Here is a 25,428-nt window from a genome sequence, read left to right on the forward strand (position 1 = left end):
GAGAGAGGGGAAGAGAGGGTGAATGAGAGGAAAAGAAACATCAGTGTGTGGTTGCCTATCACATGCCCCTCACTGGGGACCTGGCCCACAACCCAGGCACATGCCCTTACTGAAAATCAAACCGTCAACCCTTTGGTTCACAGGTCTTCACTCAATAATCCACTGAACTGCACCAGCCAGGGCAAGATTCTTTATCTTCTTAAAGTAACCCTAGAAGCAGTTAATAGTTTCCCAGTTTTCTATTATGGCAAGATGTTCTAGGTTTCTCTTGTACATTTTCTTCCCAGAACTGAAATCACTCTTTTTCTAAAGACAGTTGTTTAATCATTTATACTTTATTAATAAATCTTACTGCAAATTATAATTATTTAAGTAAGAAATAAACTGAAATGTAGGGAATATAATATTGTTTCCCAAAATGGTCCACTTTTTTTTATATTTGTTTTATTAATAGACAGGTTTGAAACAGTATATGAGTAATCAACTTATTTCATTTCTAATTAGTTTAGATGAAATAAAGCTAAAATTATTTATTGCTAAAAAATACCAATTAGTTTCTCCACTATGCTTTCACATTATTCAATTTTCCCATCAATCTCCATTTAAATAACTCTCTAATGCAGGACACAGTTTAATTCAAATAAATTGGTCAATTTTTATCCCTATTTTAATACAAAACACAAAGCTGGAACCACAAATTAATAGTTCATTCTGATTTGATATAATTAACCCACTATAATTTTATGGTATTTTAATAAATGATCCTTCTTCAAAAGCAATTATTAGCCCTGGCTGGCATGGCTCAGCAGATTGAGTGCCAGGCTGCGAACTGAAGGGTTGCCGGTTCGATTTCCAGTCAGGGCACATGCCTGGGTTGCAGGCCAGGTACCCAGTGGAGGGGCACTCGAGAGGCAACTATACATTGATGTTTCTCTGCCTCTTTCTCCCTCCCTTCTCTGTCTAGAAATGGAAAAATAAATTTTAAAAATAAGGTTATTACTACATAACGAAGAGAGAAGTAAAAATTTTAATTTGGATCCAAATTATTTTTCTTAATAATTTAGATGAAGGCATTCTAATCAACTCTTGATTAGTAAAGTGGTTTACTGACTAGAAAACATTTTCAACCACCTTTATGTGTTATTTCCTAAGTATTGAAGTTTACCAATTCATATATTAGATAGCTAAAGGCCCTGGCTGGTGTGGCTCAGTGGATTGAGCACTGGCCTGCAAACCAAAAGGTTGCTGGTTCGATTCCCAGTCAGAGCACATGCCTAGGTTACAGGTCAAGCCAGGTCTCCAGTGGGGGTCACCACACATTGCAAGAAGCAACCATGCACTGGTGTTGCTCTCCCTCTCTCCCTCCCTACCCCTCTAAAATAAGTAAATAAAATCTTTAAAAAAAAGATAGCTAGACAGTCTATAGATTTACTCTAACAAATGTGCTACACTAAATATATGCAAACTTTTCCACCTATAACATTTAATCAACTAACACATAATGAATGCCTACTTTGATCCACTTGGTTTGAAAAATGAATAGGGTCTGAATTACTCCTTTTGGTTATTTCTAGAAATTGGTTTATTTTCCCTCCTCCCTAAAGACACACAGCTTTGAAATTCTGCTTGTTGAAGCCATCACATATTGGGTTATTCCTCTTTATTCTTTTTTTTTTAATTTTATTTATTTTTAGAGAGGGAAGGAGGGGAGATAGATAGATAGATAGATAGAGAAACATCAATGTGCAGTTGCTGGGGGTCATAGCCTACAACCCAGGCATGTGCCCTGACTGGGAATCGAACCTGCAACACTTTGGTTCACGGCCCGCACTCAATCCACTGAGCTACTCCAGCCAGGGCTCTCTTTATTCTTAAATATTACAGTTTCTGACTATCACTTCTCTAATACAACTCCAATGATATTGTCCCCTACCTTACACTTCAGTGAAAGACCAACTGGTTTTGAAGTGTGATCTTGGCCCCCGGCAGCAGGGAGGGAAGGGGAGACGCATGTCCCTGAAACCTTTTCAGGAGGTTGGCAAGGTCAAAACTATATTCATAATAATATTAAAATATGACTTTCCTTTTTCATTATGTTGACATTTGCACTGGTGGTGCAAAAGCAAGAGTAAGTTAAATGAGAGCCTTTTTAGTGTAAATCAAGGTGGTAATTATAGGGAACTGTTCCTCAAGGCATGGGAAATGTAGCCCAGCCCCCACTTGGAAAGAGCAGTGGGGAGCAAGGTCCAGCACACAAGACCCACACCCATGGATAGGTTTTCCCATGGGGAATCAGGCCTGCATTGTACCTGGACTGCTACAAGACTTGCTTTTGCTAAAACTCCCTCACCCTGGATTGAGGCAGCAAATGTTTACTGCATATCTCTAAAGTAACTTCCTAAAATCTGTGTTAAACCTTCCAGGTATGGAGTGTAACCAGTTCAACCACTTTTCCCTTTGATCTGAAACATCCTTCTCTTTGAAGTAATTAGCAACATTCTTTTCTTTGTTATCTGTAAAAAGTAATCATCTACAGCAAACCTGTGCATAGTAAATGAGGATCATCCTCAATGTAATGTACCCAGAAAAGCAATAAAAGCCTGTCTAGGCAGGAGCCAGGGCCCTCTCTCTCCCTCAGAGAGTGGCCATGCTGTCCCTTTTTCTCCACAGGACTTCTGTAGTCCATGCAAATTTGTATCTCGCAGCCACAACGCATGGACTTTGCAGGCCAGAGTCCGAATCAGGTAATGATGCCAGACTTTACTAGTAGTTGCTGTATTCTTCACTACGCACTTGCATAAAAGAAACAGACTTATGCTTCTGGAAAGATGGAGCAAATGTACTTTTTCCTATTCTTCCTAAGGGAAATTAAGAATCTTGAATATTATGTATAAATCAAACGGAGCTCTGAAAGGTGAAGAGAAGAAGGCAGACCAGCTAGGAACTTCAGATCAGAGGAATGGCAACTCATGTCAGGGAGTAAACTTCCTGAGTATCCTTCTGTCTCACATATCTCAGATGTGCAGCTGAAAAAGCCAACACACAGAAAGGCCAACAAGCATAGCCTAAAAAGTCCCAACAAAAGTCTGCTCTCTGGCCAAAGGACAAAGAAAGGGCCACTCAGCAAGACGTCTGGGACACTGCATTCTCCCAGCGTTCTTTGTACATCACTGATTTCTTCTGCCTCCTCGTTTGTTCTTTATCATTTCCTTATCCCTTAGCACTGGAGTGCTACAGTGCTCAGTCACTGGACATATCTCTTTTCTAACTCATTCACTCTTTTAGTGACTTAACCCAGTTCACAGCTTAAAGTACTACTCCCTATAGGCTCACAACTCCAAAATAGCACCTCCACAATGGACCTCTCTCGTGACTTCAAACTCAAGTGTCCAAGTGCCGATTCAACATCTCTGTTTAGATTTAACAAGCTCAAAACTAAACTTCTGATCACTCCTTTCCCCACAAAAAGACCCTACCTGCTGTAGTTTTCGCCAAATACTGACACTGCATCCTTTCAGGTACACACAAACTTTTTTCTTTCTTTCTCTCTTCCTCCACACTCAACCTACCATAAAATTCTGTCAGCCTCTTCTTCAAATATATCCAGACCATTTCTTACCAACCTCCATTGCTACTACCCTGTTCTAAGCCAATATGATTTTTGCCTAGATTAAAACACCTCATAACTAATCATATTAGTTTCCTGAGGCTGCCATAACAAAGCACCACAAACAGTATGGCTCAAACAATAGAAATTATATTGTCTCACAATCCTGGAAGTTAGAAGCCCAAGATCTAGGTGTTGACATGGCCATGCTTCCCTCGATGTGCCAGAGAAAAATTTGTTCCAGGCCCATCTCCTAGTTTCTGCTAATCCCTTGGCCTGTAGCAGCGTACATTCAATCTTTACATGGCACTCTCTCATGGGCATATCTTTCTCTATGTTTCCTTTTTATAAAGACACCAGTTATACTAAACTAGAGGCCCAATCTATTTTATTATGATCTCACCTTAATTAATTACAACTGCAATAATCCTATTTCCAAAAACATATTCTGAGGTATCAGGGGTTAGAACTTCAACGTATGAATTTCTGGAGGAAACAAGTCAATACATAACACTAGTCTACAAGCTTATATCCTTGCAGCTTTCTGTTGATTCTCAACCTCCACCTTATTTAAACTATTTCAGCCTCAATCCCTGATATTCTTTGAATATAAAAGGCATGCTCCAACCCTTGTACTCTCATATAAATCTCTGCTTGGAATATTCTTTTCAGATCTTTTCTGTCTTCCCTATTTAGAAAAAAATAACTACTCTCCCCCATCCACTGGATTTGCCCTTCCTCTACTAATATATATCAGACAGACATACTAATTGTTAACTTGCTTATTGCCTATTTTCTTCAACCAGACTATAAGCTATAAGTGGGCAGAAATTTTGTTCCCTGTTCTATCTCCAGTATCTATAATAGTGCTTAACACACAGGAAGTGCTCAATAAATATTTGTTTAATAAATAAGTGAAATTAAAATCTGGAAGAAACTGTTTTATACAAGAGTGAATAAGATTTGGTCCCTTCAGTTAGTTAATAACTTAGTGTTTTAATAGATTCCATAATACAATTCAATTCTAATTCGGAGAGAATCATTTTTTAAAAAACATTCAAGTGTTATAAAAAAATTCACTGATGTAAAACACATTATATATTTTTAGTTATCTGCTGGTCATTTTCACATTGGTATAACAACTACAATTCAAACGTAGCCAACCTAAAATTAGTTGATGCATCTTTCCCCACAAACCTACCCCACAGAGAACTGATAAGTTTGACCTTTACTATCTCTTCCATGTATTCCTTTCTTTGTCTCCTGTCCCAACTCTAGTCCAGGCCCAAATCTCCTCTAATGTAAACAGCTACAAAAGCCTCAAAAATAACTTTTCTAGCTTTCAGTCTTTCATCCCCTCCAACCCACTTATCCAATGGGCTTTCAGGGTACTCCTCCTAAAGCATATTTATAGCTCCAAAATTCTCACTGCCTCCTCTCACTATCTAGAAAACAAAATAAAGTGTTTTAGTATAGTCTCAAGACACTCCATGATCTGCCACAACCTACTATTCTAGTCTTCTTTTTATCCCATCATATTTATAACCCAATAAAACTAGCCTATTTGATATCCCCTGGCCTCCACTCCCATCTGTATGTATTTGCTTATATAATTCCTCCATCTGAAATTCCTATTCTTCAGTTTTGTCCTATTAACACCCTGATCATTCTTTTAGGTCTCTCTCAAATATCACCTCTTGAAACTGTACTAGATGTGCCTAAGTCAGTATTTTGCATTTTATGGTTATCACTTATCACATTCTGCATATAGTCATATGCCAATTAATGTGTCATAACTCTTCTATTAAACTAAAGCTCACTTTAGGTTAGAAATACACCTAAAACATTTTTGTATCCCAAAAGCACCTTACAGGGTACACTGTACATAGTAAGACTCAAAACAAATATATGGCAATTGAACTAATAAACAAACCAATTTTCAAATAAGAGATGATATAATGAAATTAAATACTTACAATATATATAGTCTGGTCCTTGAGATTTTTAGCTTTGGTTACTTGTTTAAACAAGCGAACAAAGTCATTAAATGTGTCACAGGTTATTTGAGTAAAACATCCATCCTCTGAAGAACTAAGATGATTCAGCTTGTTTAAAATTTGTTCCAAAAGCAGCCTCAAGGTAAAGCATTCAACACAATTCACAAAGACATGTGGGAGCTGAAAATAAAATAGAAAAAAAATAATGTAAACAGTAAACACACACATACAATTTGGCTCTGCTGTATAGTTCCCACTGGCTCTTCTAGACCTACGCCCCATACTCTCCCAACCGGCTGTGTCCCAGGAGTCTGAACATTATACACTGTATCACCCAGACTGTCTTACTTTCCCACACTGACTGGATTCAGCCAATGGAAAGAACCAGCAGAGGACTGAAGGAGAGTAGTAAGAGAAAAAAGTTAAATATTTATTCTCCTGATTCCCAGCCCCACTCCTCAGGGGCCTACAGTTTGACAGTGGCTTTGCCCTTCTACTAAAGGCCACACCTCCAGCTGGGTAGCCCTTAATGGAAGGCTACTGTTCTTAAAGGGGGCCAGTAACAACTCCTTCCTGTGACTCACTCAGGTCTGGGAGATAAAGACTATCTCTGCTTTACTACCCCTTATTGGTTCCCTTAACATTAATTAATTCAACCTTTGTAAAATAGTCCCTTCATTAAATTCATTTCAATTATGTAAGTTTGCCATTTGTTTCCTACAGGGATTCAAAGCAAACTTGTACTTCTTCTAAAGAATTATATAAGGAAACCCATGTATACTTGAAGGTTAAAATCCTTAGCAGAAATCTCATATTTATAATTTTAAGATAATAACCTTAGTGATCAATGAACCTCGACCAAAAAAATAATTTTAAGAGTTAAAAACTCTGAGGATTGAGAACTAGCTCTTCGTTTAGAAAACCATCAAATGGAGGTAATTTCTGAAGTAACAAGGAAATAAAAGCCTTGCTCACAAATACAGTCTGTTATAAGGATGAAGTCACAAAAGCAGTACTGATAATTCAGAGGAACATAACTTATGACATATGGCATGAATAATGGAACCTAAAACTATTTTTAGTAATAGTCTATAAATCTCACCCAATAAAGGGGCTTTTCTTTCTTTGAGTAATGATATAACTAAGGTTACATTACATTTACTTAGGTACAGTTTTACCAACATTTACTCCTTTATCCTCATTCCTTTATAAACTAGAAGCTGCAAGCACTCCATTATGAATGTGTCTTACGTACGACTACGCCCTTGTACATGACCTTTAATGGCAGCATATTCTAAGTGTCTCTTTGTGTACCTGTACCAGAAACAGCAGTAATTAATTAAATGATTAAACAGCAGTGAAAATTGTGTGTTAAAAAGTGAAATATGTCTTAAATATGTAACTTCCTTATTCAGTTTTCATGCTTTTTTCAGTATATATATATTTGGACACTTCATACAAGGGGTTCTCAAATGCAAATACCTGACCCAGGACCTTGTACACTCAGATTCTGAGTCTGGAATGAATGCCAGGTATTTGTTAAAATGCACAGGTGTTTTTAGGTATCGAAGGCTAAAATTCAAAGTTGGTAAGTGCCAAGCACTGTGCTTGGTGTTGAGAATAACCTCAAGAAACTCACAGTCTTGAGCCAGCAAAACACAAATACAATATAAAAGCTAAAAGTGCTATATATTATGACAGAATTAAGCACCGAATACTTAAGTTGAACAACAGAGGAGAATCTAACACACCTTAGGGAGTCAAGAACAGCTTCCCAGAGCATAAGCAGAAGAACACCTAGTAAAGTACATATGCATTTGCGAAGCAACAGGGTAATAGAGGCCAAGTGAGTGAATACATGGAAGCTACTCCAAGCAAAGGGAGCACTAGGTGCTAAAGTCGGAAAGTAAGAGAGAGCAGGAACTAACAATCTTGCAGTATGCCATATAAACATGCACCTTCAGAGCTAGAGCTTAGCACTGCAGCTAGCAAACTACACGGTCTGTGGGGCAATTATTTTGATAAAATTGTGTGAGAACACAGCCACATCTGTTCAGATAGATAATGTCCACAACTGCTTTCATGCTAAGGCAGAGCTGAATAGTTATGATATAAACTATATGGCCCATAAGCCTAAAATACTTATCATCTGGTCCTTAAGAAAAAGTTTGCTTCCCTTGGCTTAGAACATGATAGAGGGTATGGCAATAATCATTAATAATAGCAGTTAACCTTTACTGAGTGCTTACTATATACTAAGTACTGTACTAAGCACTTTTCATGTATTAACTCACTTAATCCTCACAATTCCAAATGTTGTCAGTATTAGTGCTAGTTTTCAGATGGGGAAAGTACTAAGTAGTAAATCCAGAAGAAGAGTCTGCCAGACTCTATAGCCCAAATTCTTAGTGATTATGAAAGATAAACTGAATCCAGCTCATGAAGGGTCTTACATATCAGACAAAGCATGGATTGCACTGCAGAGATTATTACGGAAATACATGGAAGAAACAATGGTAACTGAAGCTGAGTTAGTTATAGCTATGATTGAAGGTACATGAGGTTAAGACATTAACAATGTGGAATGAGTAGAACATATTTACTGGGTCAACTTACTTAATGAGAGAGGATGAAGCAGGAGTTAATAGTAAGTTTTAACAACTATGTGAATATTGAGACCATACACTGTGATAGACAATATGGAAAGAAAGGCAGAGTGAAGGTGGTATATTCAGTTTAGTGTACATGGAGATTCAGAATCATCAGTATCAATATTCTAGATACAACAACAACAAAAAAACAGATTTTAATATTTTTGAAGAATTTATCATGTGTTTTTTTCCAAATAGTGTATCAGCCAATTAAAATTAGAAATAAAAAATAACTTTCTAATATCAAGGCTAAAGTTATCTAACAATCCTTTCTGAAGCTTACTGTCTTTGAAGGTATTCAAACAAAAGCTGGTCAGAAATGTTTTATGTATACAATATTTCTTCATAGAAAAGTAAATTGGATTAAATACTCTCCCAGATCCCTTCCATTTCTAAGACTCTGAGTAAAAATCAATTAACACTGAGTATGGGGTTATTCTTACCTCTAAAGTTTTCAACAAGGTTTGTGTGACATAGGTCTTTCCACTGGCAGTATGTCCATAAATAAAAATTGAGGGAAAGCTGAAATGATGTCTCTAGAGGAGAAAAGAAGATTATCAGTCTGGAAAATTGAACTAATTGAAAATTGAACAAAACAGAAAATTAACATTTATTAGCTTACAAGAAAGTTTTATGTGATAAAGTAAAATATTCAATCCAAATTATTTCAACAGTGAGCATAATGGAGTCATCACACCTTAAATTTACTTGACTCAAGCCTAAGCACTTTCTCTAAGACAATAAAATTTCTTAAAAATTTTATTTGGTTTATTTATTATATACTATATGTTTATACTTTTATATTATTGTACAAGTTTATATGAACAAACTTATATTTTCAAAGAAGATTTAAAAAATTTTTCCAGAATAATTTTGACCATACTCCACTTTTATCTTAACTCTTTTGTAAAGAATATAATCTCACAAAAAACTGCAACTTCATTATACATTTTAAAGCTCTCATAGCTAGTAGGATTTCAAAAGTCCTCTGTTCTAGCCCTGGCTGGCACAGCTCAGTGGACTGAGCGCAGGCTGCAAACCAAAGTATCGCAGGTTCAATTCCCAGCCAGGGCACATGCCTGGGTTGCAGGCCACAGCCCCCAGCAACCGCACATTGATGTTTCTCTCTCTCTCTTTCTCCCTCCCTTCCCTCTCTAAAAAACAAACAAACAAATAAATAAATCCTTTAAAAAAAAAGTCCTCTGTTCTTAGGAAAACTTACAGGATACTTTTGAGGTATGCACATTAAATTTACTTCAGCCTAAATGTCATTTCACCAAATAAAACACAGTAAAATCTACAAAGCATATATTTCAAAAGACCTACTTCCAAGATTTTCCTGCAGAACATTGTTAGCTGACTAGCAAAAAGTAGTTATTACAAATGTTTTAGTCATACAACAAACATTTATTAGACACTTATTAAATACTGAAAACAATGATGCACTGAGCAATATAAATATCAATTAAAGCCAAAACTACTTTGGAGAAGTTCATAGTCTAGTGAGAAGACACACATTTTAAAAATAATTACAAGAAAATTGGAGGATTCAATTTTCATGAGAAAGTAGAGATCTATGATCATCATCTACCACTACAATAAGTTATAAACATTTATTATATTCTAGCCACTAAGTTATACATTTCCTTTTGTAAGACAAATTGAAAATGAAATTTATATGGGAAAAACTTTTCTAAATAAACTAAAAATGTGTGTTTTAACACACTGATCCCTTTTGAAAATGTATATAACAACCTTGTAAATTAACTGGCTCAAAAATTCTGCCCCAAGAGTTAACCACATGCTTGCTGAGCATCTCTGCTATACAAATACTGTATTTTACCTTTAAAGAAAAATTCAAGACATCCTTTAGCCAATTTTTTCAAGCTACACTAAAACTCTCCTTTTCTGGAATTCTGCCACACTTGTCTGCATCCATTATTTGGTGCTTAATAATATCCCACCTCATAACATCTTTCCTATTGTTCCCTCAAATTAAACTGAACTCTTGCATTGTTATTTAACCTTTTACCTTCATAGACCCCCCTAATATAAACTGTAATAAGCCAGGATCTGACCCAGTGCCTGACACAGAGAAGGTGCTCAGTGAGTATTAGTTGTTGAACAAATAAATAAATTTGCTTAAAAGTGTGAACTAGTTTTTTGTATGTCCCACATGCAAAGCACCTTGCAGAAAAGTGGTATTAACATTGTTAAACATGATCTGCAGTAAGAGTACAGGTTAAAACACTTTCTGTGGTCCATACCATGGTGATACGGCTCATCTCTATTTGTCAATATTCTCTTTCAGGAGGAGCATTTCTGGTTGGGGTGATCTAGGTTTAACAATTCCAGAGAAGGAATGCATAGAGAATAACTAAGAAAACATTTCAGTGATAATATAGCTAACTGTAACTGAAAGTGTTATGACTAAAATACTGAGGATGCAGTCATTGTCCTCTTACTTCCCTAACTAATGTGCCCCTTAAGAGGAGTGGTACTTTTCCCCTAATACTTCATAGGCCACCTCAGACTGCTATCCAACATTACCAGTGTGATGAAAGTATTTAAAGGATTTAAGACTGCAAAACAGAAAATGGGGGATGGGAGGGGGACGCAGATAAGAGTAACTCTAAATTGCCAACTTCTCTCCTTACAGATAAGATCCAAGTCTGAGTAATTCCATGTCTAAATAATGTGCATATAAAGATGGTGTGAATTTAAAAAAAAAAGAAATACAAAGGAAAAAAATAATAATGTGTATGGTATAAGTTGGTGGTCTAGTTTCGTTTTTTTTCCATGTACCAGTCCAGTTCTCCAAACTCCATTTATTGACAAGGCTAGGGTAAGAGAAATAAAGAGGAAAATTAACAAATGGGTCTATATCAAATTAAAAAACACAGTGAAAGAAACCATCTTCAAAATGAAAAGGGAACCGACCATATGGGAGAACATATTTGTCAATGATACATCAGACAAAGGTTTAATCTCCAAAATATATAAAGAACTCATACAACTCAACAACAGGAAAACAAATCCAATTCAAAAATGGGCAAAGGACCTGAACAGACACTTCTCCAAACAGGACATACAGATGGCCCACAGACATATGAAAACATGCTCAGTATTACTAGCCATCAGAGAGATGCAAATTAAAACCACAATGAGATAACACCTCACACCTGTCAGAATGGCCATCATTAATAAATCAACAAACAAGTGCCGGCAAGGATGTGGAGAAAAGGGAACCCTAGTGAACTGCTGGTGGGAATACAGACTGTTGCAGCCATTTTGGAAAACCGTATGGAATTTCCTGAAAAACTTAAAAACGGAACTCCATTTTGACCCAGCAATTCCACTGCTGGGATTATATCCTAAGAATTTTGAATCACCAAGTCAAAAGAACTCAAAGCACCCCACTGTTCATAGCAGCACTATTTACAATATCCAAATGATGCAAACAGCCTAAGTGCCCATTAGTAGATAAATGGATTAAAAAAATTTATGGTACATTTACACAATGGAATACTATGCAGCAAAAAGAAAGAACTCCTACCTTTTGCAACAGCATGGATGGAACTGGAGACTGTTATGCTAAGTGGAATAAGCTAGTCGGTGACAGACAAATACCGTGTGATCTCACTTATAAAAGGAATCTAATGAACAAAATAAACTAACCAGCAAAATAGAACTAGAGGCATGGAAACATGGAACAGACTGATAGTGGCCAGAGAAGAGAGGGGAGGGGGATAATGGTGAAAGAAGGGGAAGGGACTAGTCAAAGAACATGTAGGAATGACCCATGGACATGGACAGTTATGGGGATTGACTAGGGGGTGGTGCTGGGGAGAGGAGGGCAAAGGAGGAAAAACTGGGACAGCTATAACAACTAAAAATATTTTAAAATAAATAAATAATGCATATAATCAAAAGCCCCCTCCCCAGGTGAGATTATAATAAAAAACAGATTAAGTTTTGAATTCGTGAATGCTACGTCCTGCCTACGAATAAGACTCCCCTACTGTGTCCATCCAGAGAAGATACTTAACCTCTTCTCTCGGATAGCACCTGAGGTGCTAGTCTAGAAGTATGGACTAGATCTATTCAGGGATCTTACAATTCTGGAAAAGCCGATGAAGTTTTAAACATGAAGCACTGCTTTAGCCCTGACTTGTGAAAACCACCACCTTTCTATCCATATTTGACTTACACCAACTGTATGGTTCATACTGAAATGTGCGAACTTATATTTGAATAAGTAACATTCTTCAAACACTCCTGTTGTATAAAATCCTATTCAGTTGGGGAAAGATAAGAAACAACTACTATTGGCTACTGTGAGCTAACACCATCTCAAAAGTGCGGTGTGTGTAAAGGAACATGCCCTGAGCCAACATACTAAGCCAACGTAGAGCAGGCCGGTCCTTCCGGTGCAGTTTTCTTTTAAAGGGACTAACACAAGTTACTTTGGATGGAAGAGTGAGGTGGGTGTACAACACTCTCTATCTCAACGCAAAAGATGATTTACTGCCCCTCAATCCACACACCAAAAGTAAATAAATAAACAAGTAAACAACGCAAGACCACAGAAACGTTTGCCCCCAGGATTTGGAAGAGAAAAAATAGTTTGACCATAATACCTCTCCAAATAGGGACCGCAACGTGGACACTTGCGACTCGCGACAAAGCACCACGTTTTCGAAGTGAGGCATTCTGGAGGCTCCCAGGGAGCGCCCGCGGACAGCTAATCTCCCGAAATTAGCAGTACCTCTACCTCCACTTCACGTTAACTGCTCCCGCCGGAAACCAGACCGGAGGGGTTATGGGTGGGACTAGCGTGGCCGTGCGTCAGCTTCACGTCAGCGCGCACGAGTACCTTTGCCCCGCCTTAGTTTCCAAGGGAACGAAGTATCTGTGTGTTCTGCGCTGAGGGACACATTTGCTGAGGTTGCTGACTCCGGATGGACATCTCCCTTCTTGTCCTTTGCCACAAAGGCCGAAAGGACGCAGGGATCCGCGAACGGAGTTGGGGCTAGAAAGAGCTAAGGAGGTTGTGTAAGGAGGTCCGCAAAACCGTGGCTTCGATTTTCCCTGCTTGAGGCCTCAAATTTAGAAGCTTTGAGTACCTAGGAGCTTTAGACATGGAGCTCCACTGAGGAATGGAAGGTGGTCGTGGAGCGGAGGCCCGCTGCCGTTCAGGGACTTCGCCTCCTTAAAGAAGTAGGGAAGCCAGACTCAGGATTTTGTTTTATTATTATTATTTTTAACCTGAGGAGGGGGTGGGAAATTAGTGTCATTGAGGGCCAAGAAAATACAAAAATGTTTGATTGGTTGAACAAACAACTTGGAATTTCTAGCCTTCATGCAAGCCTTGAAGTTCCTATACCCAAAGGGAGGGAGATCTAATGTACATCGGTTAAGGCGTGGCAGAAGTGGAAATAATGCTACCTTCAGCTTAAGGCCTCTTTGTGTATTTATTTATTCATGGGACACCTGCTAGAAGCCACACACTGGAAGATTCTGGAAATAAAAAGATAAAGAACAAGACAGAAATGTGTGGTGAAAGAGGACTTGGGGCCCTGAAACCCCTGGATTGGGGCCACTCAATGACTTCTGAACAGAGGCCTTAGAAGAATCACTGAACTATTCATCTTGAATCTCAACTTCATTATCTATAAAACAGGATACCCTGGCCAATGTGGCTTGGTTGGTTGGAGGGTCCTCCCATAATAAAAGGTCGTGGGTTGGATTCTGGTGAAGACATACCTGGGTTGTGGGTTGGTCCCTTTGGGGCGCCGAAAGCATCCAATAAATGTTTTTTCTCCCACACATAAATATCTTTCTCTCTTCTACCCTCCCTCCACCTTCTTTCTCTAAAATCAATTAATATATCCTCAGGTGAGGATTTAAAAAAATATGATAATAATACTAATAGCTGTTATTTCCAGAAGTAAAAGATTATATACTTAGTGTCTGGTACACCTAGATTTAAATTGTGGACATCATGATAAGATTTTTGCAATTGTGATGGTCCAAAGGATCTTTTGATAATCATAAGCTCCTAGGACTTATTAGCTAATCAAAATCATATTTTTTAAAGCAATAACTTAAATGCAGTTGCCTAAGTACTTTAAGAGAGAATTACAAAGGATAAAATGGGACTGTCATTCTTTCAATAGCTCTTCCTAAGGGAAACTAGCCCCACCATCTTAAGACTGTTACATGTTTTTATAAACTATATAGTATTCAACAAAAGTATAACTAAATAATTATCTAAGTGTTGGTCTCCCTCTCCAGATGCTTTATTAGAGCAGGCAACCATGTATTCTTCACAGCTCCATTTCAGCATATACTGTAGTGCCTAGTGCATACAAGTCAGTAAATGATTGTTGACCTAAGAGGAAATGCTTTTTTTTTCATTGTTGTTCAACTACAGTTGTGCCCATCTTCCCCCCACCACTCTCCTCTGCTGCACCCAGCCGTACCTTCCACACTCAATCCTACCCACCCCACCCCTGAGTTTTCTTTGTCCATGGGGTCCTTTATACTCATTCCTTGCTGACCCCCTTCTTTCCCCTATTATACCTGTCCCTCTCCCCTCTGGTTACTATCAGTTTGTTCTTTATTTCAGTGTCTCTGGTTATATTTTGCTTGCTTGTTTGTTTTGTTGATTAGATTCCACTTATAGGTGAGAGCATTGTCAGGATAGATTTAGCAAAGTTTCCCAAAGGAGGGAACCCGGAAACTAAATCAAAAGAAGGGTTCATGTAGACACCAGTATGGTGATTGTGAGGGGTATGGAGGGGATAAATGATAATTGACAGAGACTTGACTTGCGCTGGTGAGCACACAATTCAGTCAGATAATGTGTTGTAGAATTTTGCACCTGAAACCCATGTAATTTTGTTAATTTATTCATCCCAATAAATACAATAGAAAGAAAAAAATAAAATATATAAAATAAAGAAAGAAAAACTGTTCACCTGTGAGACCACCAAAGGCATTCTAAGGAAAAGAACAAAAAGGAAAGAAAAAGACAAAAAGTGGCAAATTGGCAATTTCATACCAGAGACTAAAAAAAACTGCATGGCAGGGTGTCAGGTTGGGGACAATTTATGTCATGCTAAAAGATGGTATCTTAAGGAAGTCACAGGGAGCCAATGAATTTTAGGCAGAGAGGCAAATGATGAGACTTGACTTGTAGAAAGATCCCTTTGGCTACAGCTTGGAAAGTGGAATCAGTTTGACTTGTTAAAAAGACTATTGTGATGTTTAATTTATAAATCATAATGGCTTAAACTAAAGCAATAAGGACAGGGGTGAGAGGGAATGACAATGAAGGTTTATTAAACATAATGTGGCAAGCACTGTGATATGTATATTATCCCATTTAAGCTTTAACAATGTTATAATAGAGATATTGTTGTTGTTCACCAAGTGGACAAACTAGCCAAGGTTAAATAATTTATCCAAAGTCTCACAGTTGCTGTATACTTGAACTTAGGTCTGGTGGATGCCAAAGCCCTTAACCTTTTCACTATATGATACTGAGAAAAGGCTCAATCTCAAGAAATTTAGAAATACATTTCATAGACTTAGTAGCTGCATATATGAGATTGAGGGGTGAGTCACTGAGAATAGTGTTTAGGTCTGACTTAGGTGATTTTACATTTGTCAGTAATTAAATAAAAAATAAAGAATGAGAACATTTATTGACTTAGTTTTATCTTTATGACCAAAGTGAGTTTGTTATATTAAATTTGAAGTTTCTTCAGGATAACCAAGTAGAGAAGTTGAGTAAAAATAAGATCTGGAGCTACAAACAGTATCCTAGAAAAGGAATTAACAGAAGTCATCACCACATGGGAGTTGAGCCAGTGCTGGTTTAGATAACCCACAGAGAATGTGTTTGTTATTCAAATAATCCTTTAACAAATGTAGTAGTAGATGAAATAGTGTTTGGTGTTCCAGTACTATAAATTATTTTCCATAGAAAGAATGTGTTTTTAAGAAATACTAGTTAAAAGCTCACTGAAATCTTCTGCATGTATAATAGATATTGTTTTGCCTTACTGTACTAAAATTCAAGTTTTAGTTAAAGGAAAAGTCATGAACACCTACAGTCATAAATAGATTGTTGACAGACCTAGGTAGGCCTAGGAGGAATGGAAAATCACCAGGCAAGAAAACTGTACTGTGGGAAACTGTAGCCTGGGAAAATGCCTTCCTGGAAAACTGCCTGCTGACCCTGCCCAGGACAAACAGATGCCCAGCTAAGATTAGGGTCTGGGGTCGGCCTACCTGGCATAACAGGATGCAGCTTTAACTTGAGCATGACAACATGTATCAAGAACAATGATCAGCAGAAATGAAACCCAGCAACCAGCTCTAGCCAATCAGACTCTGACACCCCAACCAGTTACCCTTGGCGGGTTTTTGCGCTTAAAAACCCTGCCCTAAGAACAACCAAGCGAATCCTAACCTCCCTTGGTTGGCTCCACTTTTCCCTCTTATTCCCTGCTAATGAACCCTGCTCCTTAGCTCACTGTGTCTGATTTCTTAAGTGACTCTGACCTAATGATTATTTCACTAGGCTTTCTACTTATCAGACTTAATTTTGTATACCCCAAATTCTGACAATACATATGACCCTAGTTTAAAGAATATAAGAACAATAATGTAGGAATGGTTTCTTATAGAAAAGAAAAAGTGAACACATCACAAGCCATGGATCACCAATAGTTATACAGTAAGGGTGTTTTAAAGGGTCTTGAATATTGCCAAGTCTTTCAATCTGTAAACATGGAGCAAATAAGTATAGTATTTATGAATTAAAAAGATCTTTAACCCCAATTTTGATCTCTTAAATCTAAAACATTAAATAAGTATGAAATGCCAGGAAATTTTATTTTCAAAACATGGCTCAAATGATTTATAGTAGTGAAAAGGAAATAAATGAAACTGAGTTTCACTATACTTTTAATGCTATCAATAATATCTTTGTACTCTTTTAATATTTGGTTACTTATTCTCTAGTTTTTAACTTACTGAGGTGTTTGCAAAACAAACATGAAAGCTTTACTCCTAAAATATCGGGTGACAAAATGTGCTTTCAGGTTAAATTTTTTAATGCCATTTTGAAAGTCTGATATACATTATGATGTTCTGTTATCCTAGGACCAATAAAGTACAAATTAATTGTTTAAAAAGTAATCAGGTATATAAATGTCATAAAGTTGTACACCTGAAATTTATTAATTAGCTGTGGGGGACTCCAGCCAGCAGAGTCTGCCTGTTGTGACTGGAGATGAGAATAAATGCACAGGAGACAGCAATCCTGTAGAGAAAAAGGGGACAGCACAGGTACTCTCTCAAGGGGAGAGTGTGTGTGAATGCCTCAGCCACTCTCTCAAAAGGAGAGCGCCTCGACCCTTGCCTAGACAAGTTTTTATTGTTTTTCTCGGGTCTTACACCAGAGAAAGATTTGTTATCTATTACATAGAATATTATTGTCTACATTTTAGGCACAACCAAGGAAATGAAAATTACATGCAGAGGGGAATGGCAGCGAGCTGATTAGCTCTGTCCTTGGGAGAATTCACACAGGCTTTGGAAATTACCTTGATAGACAGTACACATTTGTTGTTTTAGACCAGGGTGATGGAGTTTTAGCAAGAGAAAGCCATAACAGTCAGTATGCATTTTCTAGCCTGATTCCCATGGGAAAACTTGGTTTGAAGGGCTGGCTTCTGCCCACCACTTTGCTTCTGTAGGTTTTCCATACAGAGCTGAGTCAAATTCGCCAGACTAAAACAAACCGGTCGCCTACAATTAGCCAATGTTATCTCAATAAATTTAATTAAAAAATGTGAGGGTTGGATAAGAAAAAAAATCAAGCTGAAAGAAAATCTAAAAAATTGTGGATCTTAGTAATGGTGTCATAGAAACTAAAGATAAGCCCAAAAGTAGATGGAAAGCTTCAAGAAGATTTTATTTTAGCAAGTTAATAAATTAACAGTCTATGAAAGTAAATCCATTGTTCCCCTCTGCTCAAATCCTCTTTTCTCCCCTCCCCACCAGGTCCTCACAATATATAAGACGGTGTTGCCCCAGGCCAGCATGGCTCTGTTGCTTGGGTGTTATCCCACAAACTGAAAGGTCACCAGTTTGTTTCCTGGTCAGGGCACATGCCTGGGTTGCTGGTTTGGCCTCTGGTCGGTGGGTGCACATACAGAAGGCACCCAACCAATCGATGTCTCTCTCTCACATCGATGTTTTACTTTCTTTCTTCTTCCCTTCCTTCCTCTCTCTCTAAAACAAAACAATGCAAAACAAAAACAAACAAAAAACAGTATAGAACCCGTTCCTCACCTCACCCCTTATTTCCTTACCTCATCCGCTCCTCTCCCTTCATCTCAGGACCCTTTAGCTTCACTGGCCTCATTGCTTTATCTAGAAAATGCTGAGTATGCTCCAGCTTTTTGTGAATCTGCATTTGCTCTTCCTCCTGTAGTCTTTTCCTCAAACTTACTCCTATGGCTCACTTCTCAACTCCTTCAGGTGTCTACTTCAATGTCATCTAATTAAAGAAGCCTTGTTTGACCACCAAGTCTGCTACGCCCCATTCCATTTTTCCTTTGTTTTGGTCCACAGTATTTATCATCATCTCTATATTTTCCTTATTTATTATCACTCTCCCACACTAAAATGTCTTAGGGGCTTAAATAATCTAGAAAGTTTCCTGTTACAAAGCAGGCACTCAGTAAATATTCATTGAATTAATGACTTACTCCAAATGACTGACATGAGTTCTGGCACAGACTACATGCTTAACTACATTTGTTTACTGAAATAGACTACTAAGGGAAAATTACTGATAAAGTAAAATACAAAAGAAGTCCTAGTTTTAATTGCAAAGATGATTGCTTTCTGTGTCTTTTAAATATGGCATCCCATCCTTACTCAGCAGTCTGATTATTGTAGTTATAGCCACTTTAAGGACTACCCTGAACCTAAAATAAAGTAAAAAATGGTTGTTGTGCAAAAAATAAACATATAAATAAATACAATTGGGGTAAAGTTCAAATAGTTTGCTCTGAAATTAAATTAACTTTAGGTCCTTTGGCCACCTACTGACAAGGAAATTTGAATGTTAAGGACCATCATGGTCTTTAGAAAGTGGGTAATACATCCTTAGTACCATTTTAGACATTTGTGAAAGTCCCCCTAGATAGATGAGGACATTGTTTAGGGTATTATCTGAAAATAAACCAAATATTTTTTCCAAAATAAATATATTTCATAACATATAAATAGTGAGTAAATAACAATTATCTATATTCACATATTAGGAGAAAACATGAAGTAGATTTAAAAGCATGTCATACTTAGGCAGGTTGCTATATCATTACATGCACCTTCTCTAACATTATTATAAATCTCTCTTTAATTCAGTCTAAGCATGATGTTCAACTTTCTCCCTCCCTCTATTTACCCCCTGTAGTAAGTAGAATGATTGCTTTCCAAAGATAGCCATGACCTGATTCTAGGACCTGTGAATATATTAGATAACATGGCAAAGGGGAATTCAGACTGCAAATGGAATGAAAGTTATCAGCTGACCTTGAGATAGGGAGAGGAAACTGTATTATCTATGTGGGCCCAGAATAATCACATAGGTCATTATTAGTGGAGCAGGGAGGCAGAAGGAGGAGAACCAGAGAGAGACAGTGTGAGAATGGTTTGTCCTGACATTCTTGCCTTGGAACTGGGAGGAATGGGGACATGTGCCACGGAATGCAGGCAACCTCTAGAAGCTGGAAAGAGGAAGGGACTGGATTGTCCCTTAGAGCTTCCAGAAAGGGATGCAGCCTTGTCAAACCTTGATTTTAGCCTAGTGAGAATTATTTTAGACTTCTAACCTCCAGAGCTATTAATATAAGAAAAAAATTATGTTTCTTTAAGCCACTGTGTGGTGATTTGTAATAGCAGCAATAGAAAACTAATACACCACCTGTTATATTAGAGTTCATTCTGATTTTTATGCTAGGACAAAAAGTTATACATACTCCACTGATTAACACTCATATTGATTAATTTTCATAAGAATCTAGTTTTGAAAAAACTCAGAGATATTGAAGTGATTAAAAAGGATATTTCTCTCATAGACTTTAAGAGTGAGGGTTATTATACAATGTACCCTGAAGTATTATAACTTTTTTATTGCATCAACATATAGAACAACTCTATTAGAATTACATCAAAATATAAAATACAAAAAATGGTGGAAACAAAAACCAGGAGGATACATACCAGATCATTGCCTGACCAGTTTCAAGAGATCTTGCCTGGGAGAGTATTTCCTGCTCTGCTCCTAGGAGTAGAGGAAATTCTTTTTCCTTTTACCCTTCTTTCAGCTCTACAGCTTTTCACATATAGCTTGAAAGTGACAATGTTTGTTGCCTTTCTGCCAAAGACTTGTCATAAATCTTAAGACCTTTTGGGCTCACTGCCCAATGTGCATAGAAGCTAATACTATGGCACTGGCTTTTGAGAAAAGAAAAAGCTTTTATTGTGAAGTCTAATGGCAAAAAGACAGGAGGCAAGGCTCAAATGTGTCTCCATGATTCAGGGTGAGTTTTAAGGGTTTAGGAGGAACAGGCTGGTATTCACAAGTGCTGGCAGGGCAGGTTTTGATTTGGAGGGCTTTGAAACTTGACCATTTATGATTAGATACAGTAAGTGGCTTTAGCACTGACCTTCCTGGACAATGGACTTTTTGCTTCAAAAAGGGTTTCTCTGTTCAAGTTCTAGTCATGTCCTGGTCCTTTGGTTCCATTGGGGTGGTGGGGGCAAGACTTTGGCTCCACTTGCAACTGGGGGTCAAATTGCTTTTGTCTGCACATGGTTTGGCTGCATGACCTAAAGTTTTGGTTGGTTGTCTCTTAAAAGCAACTCAATATCTTGTTAGGACCAGTTTGAGCAGGTTGTGCAGTTATAAATCTCCTATTTTTTGCTATTTAGTCCTTTATGTAGAGAGAATAGGGAAAAAAAGCCTAGGCTCAGTTAAAGAGTGGATAGCTTCAAGATGGAGTCACATTTGTTCATCCATTGTATTTTTTTCATCTGGCACTTACAATCTCACATGCCTATGTCTTACTTCCATGATGGTCCCTGAGACTTACAGCAGGCATTCTGGGTGTTCAATCTGCAAGGGAAGACCACAGCAACAGTAGAGGTAGCAGCAGGCCAGGACACCTGTACCTTAGTTTGAGATAAAGAATAAAAAGTAACTTTTGTCATTATGTCCCACAGCACCTGAACCATGACCACTGTGATGATCATTAGGGAGAAAGAAAATTTGAGGTTTGACAGCTGCTTCCTGATGATTAGAATAGACTGTGCTGGTCTGCCTGTAGTCCTCTCAGTGCACTCTCAACCTCCTTCCTTTGATTTGTTCTGATTTTCCTCTCCCTCCTTATAAAAACCCCTGCCTTTACTGAAGTGGAGAGAAGGGCTTTGGGATGAGAGTCCCCCATTCTCTCAGGCGGCCAGCACTTGAATAAATCTTTTTTCTTCTCGCCAGCATCTGTGGAATGAGTGTGGCCTTTGTTGTAGCAGGCAACTGGCCCTGTGTTCAGCAACACTCCCATGCCTAACCCCCTTTCCCTGAGCCTCCTTAAAAATTGACAAGAGCACTACTACAGCAGGTGGTTTCAACAGAATCTCTCTAAATTATTGTTAGTTTTGAAAAACAATTAACAAGCTTGATATACCAGACAAAGTCATACAACAAATAACATAAAGAACTCACCTTTCTAAGTTAAGTTGACTAACAGCTACCAGGGAGTAAAGCAAAACTAGCCAGATTTTAAAGGATTGGTTTCATAAAGATCATATGCATTTGGAGGTCAGCAAATCTTCTAGAGGTGAAATGCCTGAAGGTTGATTCTTTATCTTTTGAAGTTAGTTCCTAGGATTCTTATACAAACATGCTGTTTATCAATAATTCCCATATTAGTCAGAGTCAACATTTACAGAGACAATGTCAAAAGAATGATGGAGTGGGTTGTAATTCCCCAATGTTACAGGAGGACCAATTTTAAAGAACACTTTCCAAGGGATTGAAGCTAAAGATACTGCTTGTATTTCTTTTGATTTTAGAAAGATTTTTTAAGGTGACTAGGTCAATGACTTCCCAACTTCAAGCCAATTAGTGTGGGATTCCAATATCCAAACTTACCATAATGCTTTGGATGCTGAATTTTGTTCCCCTCAATGTAGACAATGTGATATGTGGTTCTTTGCAAGAACCAGACACCTTTTATTCACTCAAAGTGGAGGGGGCTGACATCTTGTCACTAATCAAGCAAGTATTCACCTGGTAGAACAGCCCTGAATTAGGCCTGCCTGGCTACTGTTGGCAACTCTCTCAGGACTTGATAAAGAGTGGCAAATTATAGAACCGTTCATTTAAAACAAAGCATACACCTCACAAGACCAACACACACATACAATACAGTAAACTGAGTACAGAAAAAGAAGTCTAAGACCCTGGGACTTGAACTCAAGGTTGAGGACTCAAACCCGACCTTTGAAGACCTCAGCAATTATAACTTTTTTTCCAGTTGTCTCTTGAGGGTAGGGTTTCAACCCACAATCCTAGCACTGGGACTCTAACCCAAGTCTCTGAGGGTGGGACTTGAACCAACAATTTTCAAGTGATTCTTAGACAATTTAGGCACAAGCAAATATTAGCAAGGTCATTCTCCCAAAAAGTATCTGATCCAGGAGCTGTTTCTTAAAAGCGAAAGTGGTACCAAGGATCCTGGAGTTCCAGCAGAGATACAAGAACCTAGCAGCAGAGTTTCTAGACAAACCAGTCTTAAGTGGCCACTCAGAGTTGGTTGTGGGGACCCACATCATTTCCTCCAGGGTTGGGGTGGGGATACAGGGCCTTGGTGAGGCAGTTACAAGATCCTGGTTGCTTTTAGTGACCAAAATTGTTACTGTGCAAGAGCTTACTGCCTGCCATGTATAGCAGCCAATACTATAACATTGCTTTTTGAAAAAGGAAAAAGGTTTTATTATGAAGTCAACTGGCAAAGAGACAGAGGGCAAGGTTCAAGTCTGTCTCCCATACCCAGAATTCAGGGGAGTTAAGGGTAACAAGTAGGGATGTGGAAGTGCTGGCAATGCATATTTTGATTTGAGAGCTTTAGAAGTTGGCCATTTGTAGTAAGGTATCAGTAAGGGGCTTTAGCACTGGATCTACCTGGACAACAGACCCTTTGCTTTAGAAAGGGTTCCTGTGTTCAAGTTCTAGTCATTCCAGTCATGTCCCGATCCTTTGATCTTATGTGGGAGGAGGTAGTGAGACTTTGGTTCCAAGTGCACCTAGATGTCAAAGTTCTCTCCCTCTGCACATGCTTCAGCCACAGGCCTTGTGATTTTGGTCTGTTGTCTCTGAAAAGCAACTCAGTATCTTGTTAGAAACCGGGTAGAACATTTTGAGCTGGTTCTGTGATTATATATTTTTTTTTACATAGTAAAGGTCCAGGCCCAGCTTTGTTCACTTCCCAATTTCCAACATTCCTATTCCCCAAAGAAGCGGCCACTCCTCTTCCTCCAGTGTTTCACTTTTTAGGGAGGCTTTCTCTTGCTCTGCCCTCGATCTTGCTTTTGAGCATCCAGCGGAAGTCCATGGAGATGAGACTGTGAATGATAGTGAACTCCCTTTGTGTCTCTGACTCTAAATTAGCATTTAACAGATGATTTAAAATGTTAACTTTTAATATTTTCACCTGATTGTGTGGCACCGGTCTTCTCCCCCACCACCTATTTTGCCACAGGTGAGTCAGGTCTTGAATTCCATCTCGTCTAGAAGGAGCCTGTCTTTTCTTCCATTTTAGGCTACTTGGTTTCCCTGTTGTCTTAGCTATCTGATGAGTTAAAGAAAAATTATTTTTAAGTTATCCAACTGTGATATTGTTACCAAACAAAAGAGGAATTTGGCTGCCCACCATTGAACACAAGCATAAAATAAAGACTGGTGGGGAAGGAAAAGGATCTTTATTAAAATGTTGCATGATTTGGGGGAGTGGAGGACTCCATGGCTCTAGGCGGCTCTCTTCTGCAAAATACAGAAAATACTCATTTGTTCTCTAAAAGGCTGAAACCCAAAGTCAAGCCCACAGATTCCATTCCATTCCTATTTGTCCTTTGGAGCATGAGGCTGCTACTCAGACCCAGTTTCATGTTTCCTCTCTGGAATGCATGCTGTCACCACAGCACCACAGTTGATTCCCACTCTGGGGACCTGGGACCACTGCCAACCACTGCAGCCTGTCATGAAGGGGTTCTGTCCATGAGGCCCAGCACCCAAGGCTGCCCCAGCCCACAGGGCCAGTGAGCTCTCTGGCCCATGCATCTGTATGATGATCTCAGAGGAAAAGAAGAAGGCAGTCAAGGACCATCCATATAGCTAAAGATGCCACAGTATCTTAAGGGCCGCTGCAGAGGCATACATACCTAAGGCATGGTCCAGCACATGGGGCCCAGCCTTGGTACAAGCTGGCCCCCAACTTGGCGAGTGAGGGAAGGAGATGGGGGTTGGTTGCCAGGATAACCAATCTAGTGATTAGATGATTGGAACATTCAGTCCCATCCACTTGATTTCCAAGGAGTGGTGAGGAGGCTAGAAGTTGAACCAATTGTCGATGGCCAGTGACTGAGATAGTTAGGACTATGTCATGCAGCCTCCATAAAAACCCAAAAGGACAACTCATAGATTCCTTTTTTGAATAGTTTGGGGAACTAGAACACTCCTAGAACAAAGGCTTCAACTCTACCCTTCCCTTTTTCCATCTTCAATGGAAAACTTCAGACATGACCTTAACTTACCATCTATTTCACTGTAACGAGAAGACCCCCCAAAAGTCACTATCTGGAGAGGAGAGATAAAGATGAGCCATGTCGGCAGTTGTCCCACCAGCATCAGAAGCCAAGGACCACCCTAACCTCTCCTTGTCCATGTTTAGTAAGAATCTCTACCCAGACACCCTTCAACAGTGTGTCTTGTTTTCTGAGGTCACCTGCCCTCACTTCTCAAGTGTGCACTTTAGTAAACTTACTGTGCTTCGCTAAATCACTTTGTCACACTCTTGAATCTTTT

The 25,428-nt window shown here is 38.5% G+C and overlaps 1 protein-coding gene across 4 annotated transcripts in view; it reads right to left on the minus strand.

Moving 5' to 3' along the window:
- The window catches only part of ORC5 (origin recognition complex subunit 5), a 96,323-nt gene extending 83,249 nt beyond the window's left edge, over positions 1-13,074 (minus strand). Inside the window, exons 1-3 of one of the 4 annotated variants that reach the window (XM_028525630.2) lie at positions 12,896-13,074; positions 8,699-8,791; positions 5,584-5,784 (exon numbers count right to left, since the gene is read on the minus strand). In XM_028525630.2, coding sequence (XP_028381431.1) covers positions 5,584-5,784; positions 8,699-8,791; positions 12,896-12,967 — 366 coding nt within the window. In that variant the 5' untranslated portion in view covers positions 12,968-13,074. Of the gene's footprint in view, positions 1-5,583; positions 5,785-8,698; positions 8,792-10,522; positions 10,556-12,895 lie in introns of those variants that run through there. The other 3 variants (XM_036010735.1, XM_036010733.1, XM_036010734.1) reach the window with 3 other exon arrangements.
- Positions 13,075-25,428: the final 12,354 nt, after the last annotated feature.

The sequence above is a fragment of the Phyllostomus discolor genome, chromosome 10 (genome assembly GCF_004126475.2).
Source record: "Phyllostomus discolor isolate MPI-MPIP mPhyDis1 chromosome 10, mPhyDis1.pri.v3, whole genome shotgun sequence".
Taxonomy (NCBI): Eukaryota; Metazoa; Chordata; class Mammalia; order Chiroptera; family Phyllostomidae; genus Phyllostomus; species Phyllostomus discolor.